The 12227-nt window shown below is 45.6% G+C and overlaps 1 protein-coding gene across 4 annotated transcripts in view; it reads left to right on the forward strand.

The window, feature by feature from the left end:
- Positions 1-12227, forward strand: part of GLI3 (GLI family zinc finger 3) — a 279910-nt gene that overhangs the window by 81164 nt on the left and 186519 nt on the right. For 3 of the 4 annotated variants that reach the window (XM_047849880.1, XM_047849881.1, XM_047849883.1), the window contains one exon: positions 8366-8608. In XM_047849880.1, the coding sequence (XP_047705836.1) occupies positions 8366-8608 (243 nt within the window). The remainder of the gene's footprint in view (positions 1-8365; positions 8609-12227) is intronic. The other variant, XM_047849882.1, reaches the window with a different exon arrangement.

Raw genomic sequence — 12227 nt, forward strand, 5'->3', positions numbered from 1 at the left:
ATAGCTGAGGTCAAAGTGGGTGGTTGCTAGAGGGAGCTTCTGTTGTAGAAACCTGACCCAGCACCACCTGGCCTTGCCCAGAGGCTAAGTCAGCAAAAGTGAGCCCTGCTCCCCTCCCCTAATCTTGTCATAGGGATGGAGCCTCTGGTTCATTTCGGTACAGTAATGATATTCTCTTGATATTTAAATGTGCTCTCCAGGAGGGTCTGATTTCTGCAATGGAGTAAGCATGGTCTTTAAAATTTTATTAAAAATATAATACTGCCATATGCTCAGGCTTTCTCATTATGCAGTCTTCTGAAAACAAAAACCATGCATCATAAACACAGCAGATGAAGCCAGTTAAATTTGTGTTCATTCTTGCAATTTAAAAAATGGTAGAAAGGTTAGGGAATGGGACTTTGATCTTGAGGTGGAGGAGGGGTGCAAACCTGGAAGCCACCATTCCAAAGTGCTGCCAGAATATTCTTGCGTGCCTTTAAAGGAAGAGAAGGCTCTTCTGAGTCCTCCCGCTGAATGGGCTGGGATGGATCTCCAGAGTGATAGGACCTGTCCCATCAGAGGACACGGCGGGCAGCAGCGACCTGCACGCTCCGGCTTTGGGAACAGGCATTTCGTTGTTTCTGGTAAACTGTTGGTTGTGAGTCTTCTGGAATCCGCACCGTTCATGTCTGTTTGTGCAAAGTGAGAAAGAGAGGCTCTTCATGCTTCTAAAAGATGAAAACCAAGTTCTGAAACACATCTCTAATGCCTAAATGTTCGTGAGACTGTTACTCACAGATAGGCATAAATGCGCTATTAAACGGAAAGAAAAAAAAAATTTTGGCCCTCCTGAGAATTTATTGTGCTGCCTTTGATGTCACTAATTAACTCACTCTGTGTAAGCAGCGCCCAGCAACTAATAGCAGGCTAATAGAAGAAGCTTCATGACATTTTAGAATCCTTCATTCGAAGAAGGGTCTTCTCAAGCTCATGGAAAATAAGGAAGATCTCCTCCTCCCTTTTACAGGAATGCCTGCAGGGGCCCTCAGGGTTCTGTTTCATCTGTTTTATTTTCTCTTCCCTGGCGTAGGCGGGACTTGGCTCGTGCCTTCTGTCTGGAACTTTCAAAGTTGGTTAGTACTGTTGGGTTTGGGTTTGGATTTAAACGCCCCCCCAGGTTGGGTAGCATTCCCCAGGTCACAGGAACACCTTGCTGTCCTGGTCTCCAATGCCCAGGAGCAAGGATGAGCAGGGTTATAGACCTCGGATTTGTCAGGGGTCAGAGGCACGGAGGAGAGTGAATGGAAGCCCTGTGGGCCACCGGGCATGCCTGGTGAGGCCTCAGACAAGCTGATAGCGTTATCAGCTCGTGATTTTCCAGATGGGCAAGGAGCCCTCATTGTATCGTCTCTGGGGAAGGCAGGAGGCTGCTCGCTGGGCGTGCGGAGCTCTGGGCTTGGAGCGGTACTAACAGCCATTGCAGGTTTGGTGTTTTAGGTGATCTGAATTCCCATTTTGCCTTCCTTGCCTGCTTTCTTCTGTCCCGGCTCCCCTTCTGAAGTTGCATGGAACTCTGTGAGCGTAGTAGGGAGGGAGGTGAGAAATCAGCCTTGGGTTGAGCACTGACTTGTTTTTTTGGAGGAGATAGTTCCTGGTGACGGGCTGGTGGGAAGTTGGTCGATCTAGACTAAGTTCTGTTCTTCGGCAGAAGAACTCTAGAAACATTCACACATTAAGATGCCCGTCCTCTGAGGACAGCATTTTCTGCTTTCTCTCCTTTCACCTGAGACGTCCTGCTTGATGAAAGCGGGAAGAGAGAGCTACGCCATAATCTTAGGGGGAGGGTTGCCACTGGAATTTCTCCAGAGCTCCAAATCCTGCTGCTGGCCTCGTCTTGCAGGCCCTGCAGTTGGTTTAAAGGGTGCAGACAAAGCGGAGTGCTCTCTCCTGATCCATCTGGGCCACTCCCTCTGTCATCAGTCATTGTCAATGGGAGATGTATGTGTAGCCGCTCAAGGGCCATGTCTGACCCCAAGGGCATTGGAAATGTTCTTAGAGAAGGCATTGTTTGCTCGCTGCCTTTGGAAGCCAAGCTCCAGACATTCTAGGGAGCAGCCCCTGGCTGAGACCTAGCTGCAGTCTAGAAGGAAAGAGGCAAGACTGTGCTTCTAAAACCTACGGGAACTTTATTCCTCCTTCGCAGCCTAGTTCTGTAATGCTTCTGAATCTACTCAGCCTCTTCCCTTTTTCGTTTCTGATCTCTCTTTGGTCAAAGTCTTGGAGGAGAATTCCGAAACAGGGAGGTGAGGACTTGGGTCCCCCGGGTCTTTATTCAGAGAACGTCGAAATGTAAATCACCAAAGAAGTAAAGCTGACAAGACGCAACAGACGCATCATAGGAAAACATGAAATAATGCTCTTTCCAAACACAGCGAGGCAATTTCCTGGGAGGAAAGCAGAAACCTGGGCTCTGCTGCTTGCTCAGAAGGGGAGGGTGGGGCCCCAGGCTGGTGGAAACACTTCACAGGCGGCTGTAGTGCACAAAAGCCATTGGCTGAGCCTCGGTGGGGTGCGAGGGCCCGGCAGAGGGCATGTGTGCGTCTCACGCCTGTGCTGCTGCGATGCCTCATGGTACCCAGGCCCCGAGGTCAGATGACTCACCATTGATTTGTCATTCAGGCCCCCTGGGTGCTTCCCAAGGGTGTGTTACATTCACAAAAACTTACTGGGGGAGTAGCGGAGTTTTGAAAATGTCTATGCACAAAACTGGAATTACTTTCTGTCTTCTTTTGGCAACGGCTGTGGTGGCCGAGGCTGGGAGTGCCTAAAGACTCCAGGTGTCACTCCCCAAACCTGTTCACAAATAGACCCCCTGTCCCGTTAACAGGGCTGAGTGGCTTCGTTCAGCAGGGCATGGTTGGGACTCTTCTTGTGTCCCTTGCTTGCCGGTTTCTGATCTGGACAGTGGACCCAGCCCCTCGTCCTGCTGCAGTAGGACTGTTGTGGGGACCCCGTGAGATGGCAGAGACTATAGCACTGTGTGGGGGTAAAGGATTATTTCTTGGCTTAAGGAAGGGGGCGATGTTTGCTTGTGAGGGGTCCGACATCGACATCGTCATTTGCATCCTGACCTGGCCTCAGACCTCTGTTTTAATCCATTTGAAGATGACTTTATTATTAATCATTCAGTATGGAAATGGTGAGGTTTCACACACTCAGACCTTCTGAAACATGGAAATACTATTCTCCTGTTAGAAGCCCATTCGGCTAGAAATCTGAGCATCCAGTCTTCTTTTTTTTTTTTTCTCCCCTTAACATTTTGTTGCCTCCTCCCCTCACCCCTTCCCCCCACCCCCCTGCCCCCATCCGCCTTTCCTTTTGGCTCACCGAAACCTGAGTGCCACTTTTCTGGGAAAGCCTGATATTCTGACTTCAGTTTTGTAATTTAATGATGGAGAGTTTCCTTAGTAAACCAAATTTAGAGTCCTAGAATGCTTATCTTATATCCAGACCTTGAACATAAAAGGCATTTTATACCCGCAATTGTTCATTTAATGAGCAATTGCAGAGTGCAGGCCGGTTAAGGGATTGAGCTATATGCACTATTATTGCAAGAAGTATTCCGAAATACCAGAAATAGGACGTAAGCTCTGATCAGGGAGACTGTGAGCACAATTACCTTCTTTTCAAATCCTTCTGTGACACTGCGGGAGGAAAAAGGACTTTGAAACTTGAAAGGAAAGAGCTTGCTTTCAACCTCAAAAGCTAGGAGGAAAGGGCTCTGAAATTTGCTCAGAATTCCCAATTCACCATTAGCCTGTTTCTTCCTTTAGCCTCAAGGCATTCTCCGCTTTTTGAAAAGATGTTAAGAAATTCAGTCACAATAGAGAGCCTAGTTTTGAACATGTTTCACTCGGTCCATTGAGGTCTGGGCTCCAGCCTTTGTGTGGGGTGAATTGAGCTGAGCAGCTAGCTGGTTGGAGACAGGTGAATGAGGAGTCGCTGTGCTGTGCAGTCGCAAATTCTGGCAAAGAAAGAAGCTCCTTTATTTTACAATATGCATTCCGGTACAACCCCGCCAGTGGCAATATGTGGAGTTGAGCCTGTTCTTAAGTCAATACAGAGTACTTGGTTTATAGCAACTCTTGTTAAGTTTGTCTTGTAATTGAAGCTGCTGTTGACCTTGCTTGGGGACCATTTGTAAAACCGTTTATTTAGCATAAACTGAAATAATAAACCCTCCTTCTCTCGGGCTGATTGTGATAGGGTGACATTAGTTTGATTTAATGATTAGCCGCCTGACCCTTCTGCTGGAGAGAGCGGCTTGAATAGAGAGAGTTCACTCGGAAGCACTCAGAAAGAATACTAATGAGCTTGTTAAATTTAGCATGGCTCCAACCACTTTTAATTCCTCTAATGGGAGCGGCACTGCCTGGGAGAGGGTGAGGGAGGCAGGGAGACACCGAGAATGTTCCTAGAGGGTCTGCACACTAGAGAAAGCCCACCAAGAGAAGTTTGCAGAAAGTAGCTAGCCAGAGCCTGGGGTCCGAGTTGTAAGTATTGCCCGTTGTCTTATACTCTGTGTCTTCTCTGTCTTGGGGGAAGAGAGGAGTAATGGTGTTAAAACGGGATTTAAGGGAACAGTTTAAAAATCGATGTTAATTTGAAAAAAAAAAAAAAAGGCAACCACGTGCACCATGAGCTCTCCTCATCAGCTAATTTTGCCAGGGTTGCAGGAGATGTTTCTGGTTGGTGATGCAGTGCAGGGTTTTATTTTTATACCGGAAGAATCGTCTGAAACTTTTATCCAAGGTCCAGGCCAAAAAGCCGTTGCTTCCTGGGTTGCGAGGAGAAATCGTGCAGGTGTTTGCGAGTAAGTGCACAGGAGCGTGTGTTCAAGTCCCGCTTCTCACCACACGGTTTCGTTAAGGCTTCATTGTCAGTGATCTGAGCGGTGTTTGCAAGGAGGCAACTTTTGAGTTTCCAGCGATCATGGCACTAAGACTCGATGATGTCGGTTGCCTTTGGGTGAGTTTGGAAAAATCTGGGACAGTTTGTAAAATGCGATGCTTGGGCAGCTCTCCATCGGGGGGCAGGAGTTTGTTAACTTGCACTCGAGCGTGGATATACAGAAGGAAGGAGGTCCAAAGAGGGATTCTGATGACAGTATTTAAAATTGTTTTTTTCCTGACACTTTTTAGTGAATTGCATGTTTCCGTGTGACCCCCGAGTTAGCAGCTGTTTGACATAGAGAAGCAGGAACAGCCCCCCGCCTGCGTTTGGCCGTTAAAGTCCATTGGCAGATGCTCCTGGAGCAGTGGGCTGTTGGCTTACATTTTTGCAGCCGACTTCTGCTTGTTGCCATGGTGAACAGTATGTTTCTGTCAATAATTTGGCCTGGCGTAGCCTGTCTGCACTGACTCTCAAACTTTATTGAACAACTCGGCACAACTGAACAAGATTAGACAGTTTCTTCTTTTGGCTTACTGAAGTGGTTGCTAAATTTATAAGAGCAGGCAGGAATATGGCTTGGAAAGTTTCCTTTTCACTGCAGAGAGCGTGCTCTCTAGCCTCAGAGCTGTTTGTATTCTGGAGCGTGTGTACTGTCAGGGTTTGATCTGAGTGCACGTTAGAAGCGAGAAGCAGCTTAGTACGCGAGGTAAACTTCAGGAAATAGTTGCCTACTGGAATTTCTTGGCGAGGAGGGAGGGGGTGGGTAAACAGTGTGTTGGCATCGCCTGTCGTAAAAGTGAGTGTGATGAAAGTTTGCACACTCAGAACATTCTTGCCTGCAGTTTACTAAAGCAATGAGTTAAGGTTTTCTGTATTAACTATTTGAACTTTGTTTATTCCTTGTTATAACTTGCGTAGTCACACGTTAGTATCACTCTCATTAAGAAAATAATAAAAGTTTAGTACTTGTGAAAAAAATCACTTAGCTGAAAAGGCACCCCATTTCCACTCCTCCCCGCCCCCCAATTGCTTCCTTCTCCCAGGAGACTGGGGGTGGGGCATGGGAGGGCCCTGCTCAGACCAGGCCCAATTATTCAACTATTTGTGAAGTTGGAATTCAGCAGCTCATCATGAAGGCATGGCTTCTAAGAAACTCACTCTATTACAGGGATGCCGTTCCAAGAGAAGAGAAGAGAAGTTAATTTCTTCTAGGAAGATTAAGTCAAGGGAATCCTGTTTTCAACCTGGAACAGATTAGCGGAGGAGCTTGGTTATTCATTAACCAGAGAATGCTAATTATGTGTCAAGACGGCTCTTGGGGGAGGGCTTTCGGGTTTTCCAAATGAAGGTCCATCCTACAGAACTTGCACCTCAGTGCCACGAGTTCACTTCAGGTTGAAATTTGAAATAAAGATTTAATACAGGCGCAAATTAGTGGAAAATATGACGTTGACCATTTGCAGGTTATAGGAATTTTTATAAAACTAAGAGGTTTAATGTTTTTGACACCCTTTTGCAAACCCTGATTCTATAGCCTGCGACTTCACTGCTAATGAAGTATGAGGTTGGAGTGGCACCTACAAGGATTAGTCAGAAGGGAAAATAAAAATGGAGGGTTTTGTGAGTTGTTTTTTTTTTGTTTTTTTGTGGTTTTTTTTTTTGGTAGTTTTTAAATAAACAAAAGCATGCGCTTTGAATTGCTTTTGTAAAGATCGATGTGGGAAAGGGTGGGATTACACTGATTTTTTTCCTTCTGTTTAGTAGTACTTGATAGATTAAACTCATAATCTATTCCATAATTACAAGATTTGGGGGAGAAGATCTGCACAAAACAATGCTAAAGTAATGTTTCACAGTTTCCCTGCAGCAGTCAGCAAATTCACTGTAAAGACCAAAGCATACCTCATTGTCTGTTCTGTTCTGCAAGTCATTTGCTAGGCTGAAACAACAATTGCTTATTTCTTCAAATCCCAGACAGAGGCAGAAGGATTCAAGTTGCTTTGGGTAGTTCAAGCCATTAGTCAACACAGAACAGTAGTCGTGACTATAGTCTATATATTCATGCTTGCCCGTGTTTATAGCTGTACTTGCTTCTGAATTTGTACAAACAGCCATGAATCTGCTAAAGCATACTTTTTCTGTTGTTTAGGGGCTCTCGGCCAGATAGGACTGCTTTATGCAATACTTTGAAGAGAAGTTTATATGTTGGGATAAACCGTGTTCAAAATCTGTCCATCTGAAATGCACAACAGCATTATCGCTCACATACATATATGTGTATTTAAGATCAAGAATGGAAAATCGTTTTCAAATTAGATGTGTAAGCTGTGCGCAAACGGCTTTGCTTCTGTCAGAACGGACCTTCCAGAACACAGTCTGCTGATGAACTGCAGAACTTGTTTGGGAGCTTGTAGTTTAGAATGTGTGTATGATTCTAACAGATGAATTGGCCCATTTGTTGTGGGTTCAGATCACTCGTTTGGTTTAGTTTTAGGCGTGGGTTCTTTGATCTGCTCTTATAGAAAAGGTCCTCCAGTCCCATTCCCAGAGAGCCATAATGGGTCGATGGGAAGGTCCTATGGATCAAAGGGAATGGAAATACTGGAGGCGGGAATATTGAATGTGTGTGGAATTTCAGAAAGCTGTTTCTTAATGTCTGAAGCGGCGTCCGGACCCCCGCAGAACATGTGCCCGTATCTGCACAACTGACGCCTGCCTCACCCACAGAGCCGTCTTGCCCTGGGAATTACAGTCTTGCTCCATTTTCTTCTTGGTTCTCAGCAATGTTCTGTGGGCTGCAGCGAAGTAACTTGCAAAGGGCGCTGTAGGTTTCCACGGTTGGCACCTTTATCCCTTTGTAACTAGTGGGTCTTTTGTCCCATTTCAAGCTCCAGTAAACCAGTGGGTTACAGACCTAAAAAGACAAAAACGGGAAAACTTCTGGATCACTGTGGGCCCTTTGATCCCTAGATCACCCAGAGCCTCAGCGGGTGTCTGAGTTGCCCAGATACCTGAGCGGCCCAGCTTCCTCAGACAGTCAGGGGGAAGCTGGACATCACAGCCTCAGGCTGGCAGAGCTTCCAGCTCCACTTGGGACCTGCAGGGATATTGGCAAGTCCCTGATGAAAAGCCTCCCTGGCAGATTTCGGTTGTAAGCTGGCGATGATAATTTGCTGACCCCCTACATCTCAACTTAATAGGCTCATTTCCTGCCCCCCCCCACCCATCCTTGGATTTGTATTTTGGACCTTCATTCATAAGCAGTTTTGCCTGGAGACTATCCCATCATGGTGTAGCTTTCAAAGTTGCCAAGAATGAGAAATAGGCTTCTTTTGGGGAGGAGGGAGAGAGAGGGAGGCCTAATTGATTACTGTTTTTGAATCACTCCTTCCAGTGGCTCACGGAGCTTTCGTTTTCCTCCTTTCCTTAGAAGATGAAAGTCCTGGGCAGACCTATCACAGAGAGAGAAGAAACGCAGTCACCATGCAGCCACAGAGTGTCCAGGGGCTCGGCAAGATCAGCGAGGAGCCTTCGACATCTAGTGACGAGAGGGCCTCACTGATCAAGAAGGAGATCCATGGGTCCCTGCCGCACCTGGCTGAGCCCTCTGTGCCGTACCGCGGGACTGTGTTTGCCATGGACCCCAGGAATGGTTACATGGAGCCCCACTACCGTAAGTGGTTCCTGTCCCGTGGCCCCCATTCTGGGAGCTGCGGAAGGCCAGGCATGTGCATGTGCACGTGTGCTTCATGAGTTATTGTGCTGGTATTAATTGATATAAATGTTTAACTGACTTTTTTCCCCCACTCTTCTCCCCCTCTCCTACATCCTGTCCATTCCTCCTTTTAGAGAGAGCCATTTTCTTACATCTCTAAGCAACATCAAGCCTTCAGGAAGGTGTCCATCTGTGGCTAATCCACATGGACCTTTGCTGGGAACGAGAACCAGATTTCTTCCACCCAAGTAGACACTGCAGGAGGAAAATTGGTTGCTGGGGGTAGTTATTAAAGTGGGCTGCATTGGCAGGAGTCTTCAACAACAGCTATTCCCATTTTTAATGATTTTTTGCGTAATTGTTGAGGATGAACAGACCTCTTTTAACAGATCGTTGCTAAATTCCTTAACGCGGAAGATTTTTTGCTACCTGTTTTGCTTTCCTCTCCAGCCAGCATGCCAGAAATGTGCGAAGCTCCTTTTCCAGCACTAATAAAGTTTAAGTAAATCACTAGCACTCAGAACAAAAGTGTATGATGGTTTTCTCCAAAGAATGATGTATAAGGGGTGACTTTATTTGTGGCCTGTTTCTAGTTAAAAACAATATAATTTGGTTGTGGAGTAATGAAGTTCACATTGAGGTGCCAAAGCTTACAGCTCTTGATTACAGATTTATCACCTTGCCAGGATACAGACTTGCCATTTAACCTTCCCGGCTCCAATTCCAGATGATCCATTGAGCTCCAGTGAGGGGCACTGGTTTGTGTTTCCCTTTTTCCACATCATTCAGAAATTTTAGTGTTTTAAGGCAAAAGGTCATTAGCCAGATGACTGATTAGTGAGGACAGCTGATTAGTGCTTTTTTTTTTTTTCCTTTTTGCTCAAGAAAGTGCCCAGGATAAAAGCTAATTTCATCCCTTCGTTAGCTGGCTTGCAGCAGAGGGGAATGTTCCCTCATCAGGGTGCAGATCAAAGAGCCCGGAGCAACCTTACGTCTCAGCAACTGCTCCCCCCACCCTTCCCCACCGACCAGATTACATTGTTAGTAAAGACGGAAGGTACATTATTTTTGTAAGTGCAGAGCGAATTATTTTTTAAGTGGTCAGAAGCATAGAGGAAAGGGTCTTAGGGATTCTTGTAAGCTTTTGGACAAGGCTACGACTTCTCTGATCAAAAAGTGCTTATTGGTCAAAAATAACAACTTCTCTGATCAAAAATGCTCATTGCTGCAGTTGTTTTTACCAGTCTAGAAGTGAGGAGGAGTGGGGCGTGCCTCTTTTTCTTCCTTCATTAAAGTTTATTTCATTGTCTTTCTACTTTTTTTTTTTTTAGGAGAGTTTGAAACAGTGTTGGCAGGATTTTTCTCTGGGCACAGTCTTGTTTTCTACATTGTATTTTTATTTAACGGGTCTCTGTTGGATCTCTGTTCGTGCAGAAAATGGGAGGGAATCCGCATCCTAAATTTTTACTCCCTGAGTGTATTTACTTTTTAGAAAGACGCCAGCCTAGCTTATTAGCCACAAGTTCCCTGCATTGTTTTCATTCTTATGTGTGAACACAAACTTTTCCCGTCTCTTATTTATGTTTTGTTTTCTATTCCAGATGCCCACTAATTAGTGAGGTATTTAATTGGGCAGGACAGCTGACGAATACTTCTCTTCCGGTTGATGGAAGTAGGCAGATGACCGTTAACTTTCTCTCCGTGCCATTTAACTTGCAGCTTGTTCTTGGTTCGTTGGTTCTAACGGTTTGCCCATTGGATCCTCTCCCTCCATTGAGGGATAGGCTCTCTGCACACCTGGGATCTGTGGCACCGTGTTTGTGACCCGCCTCTTGGGCCACCAGTGGGATATTAACTAGCACAGGGCACTGGAGAGCTCTTAGCGGGGCTTGGGACTGTTCTGTTTAGAGGACATAGACCAACAGCTTGATGTCTTCAGCTTTCCCCACTGTTTTGTTCAAGTCACTGTTAAAATTGCATGGTGGCTGACAAACTATGTACATTGCCTATAACCAACTGGCAAATGCCATTTTGACCCACCATCCCAATGTACTCTCTAAACTGGCCCTAAATAAATGATATCATGACATATATAACATGGTTGGGGGAATCCCAGGGATTACCCAGATCAGATTACCATTTAGGGGATTTCGGCTCAAGGTCCAGCTTTGCCATTTTGTGGCTGTGTAGCTTGGCCAAGCGTGTTGACCCCTCGAAAAATCATTTGCTAACTATTTACTTGGCATTATAATGTGACTGCTGCTCCATGGCGTTTTCCTGACAATTAAGGGAGACCATGCAAATATAGTATTTGATAAAATCTCTGGCTCATGATGAGTGCTTCACATGATTATGGCACTTCCCCCCCGGGCGTCCACTTCATTAAAGTTTATGTCATTTTCTTGTTCCACTTCCTCCTGTTCCTTTCCATCATCATCATCATCACTGCCACCATCACCGCCACCATCAGCACCTGTATGTGATTAGTTCAACTCTCCAAACCAAGGTGTTTTTGTTAGTGCTGCAGTCGCGTGTGTTTCTCTGCCTCCCTGAGATCCACAGATCTTCCACAGATCAGAGATCAAGTGGGCCATAAGCCTTGGGAAAAAGGTTGGTGTCGGCACTGTGCACGGTGGCCTTCTGAACATAACCTCTCTCCCTGAACCTTAGTGAATTCTCTCTAATCTTTTGCTCTTTTGTAAGTGAAGGAAGTACGGAAACATTTAGATGATTTTGAGAAGTTTTCACCTGTTAAATTCTTGGCAGAAAGTGTTTTATGTAGCAAATACAGACTTATCTGGAAAACATGACAGGTGCAGAATTATTCAAATGAAGTCTTTTATTTTTATTTATTTATTAAAAAAAATTTTTTTTAACGTTTTATTTATTTTTGAGACAGGGAGAGACAGAGCATGAACAGGGGAGGGTCAGAGAGAGGGAGACACAGAATCGGAAACAGGCTCCAGGCTCTGAGCTGTCAGCACAGAGCCCGATGCAGGGCTTGAACTCACGGACCGCGAGATCATGACCTGAGCCGAAGTCGGCCGCTTAACTGACTGAGCCACCCAGGCGCCCCAAACGAAGTCTTTTAAAGATGTCCTCAACTAAGCCTCGAGGAGTTAGATAGGATGTAACTGTAGTTTGTCTCGAACCCTATTGGGTCATTTAATCTTCTCGCAGTATAATGAGTATTTTTTTAGTACTTTATAATAAAATCCATCCCCCTGATCTGGATTTAATTATCCAGGTAAAGCTAACGAATGACCAATGTGATGCTGAAGTCACATCTTCAAGACTTTTTAGGGTGTGAGCGGAACACCGTCTTTTTAAAATGAGACCTGGAAATTCAGTCCCATTTCTTTACCTGTCCGTACTGCAGCCCTGCAGTGGCTCAAGGTTCAGAAACCTCTTTTTAAAGGCCGTTCATTCCCTTTTCTTTTGAGTCATGTGCTGGCTTCACCAGGTTGTTGGGGAGAAAAGAATCCTCAATCCCGTGTCGCTGCGCATGGGAACACTCACAGGAATTCCTTCGTTTCTCTGTGGTTGGAAAATGTGGACTTTCCAAGATGGCTAATTT

Source organism: Prionailurus viverrinus, chromosome A2, assembly GCF_022837055.1.
Source record: "Prionailurus viverrinus isolate Anna chromosome A2, UM_Priviv_1.0, whole genome shotgun sequence".
Taxonomy (NCBI): Eukaryota; Metazoa; Chordata; class Mammalia; order Carnivora; family Felidae; genus Prionailurus; species Prionailurus viverrinus.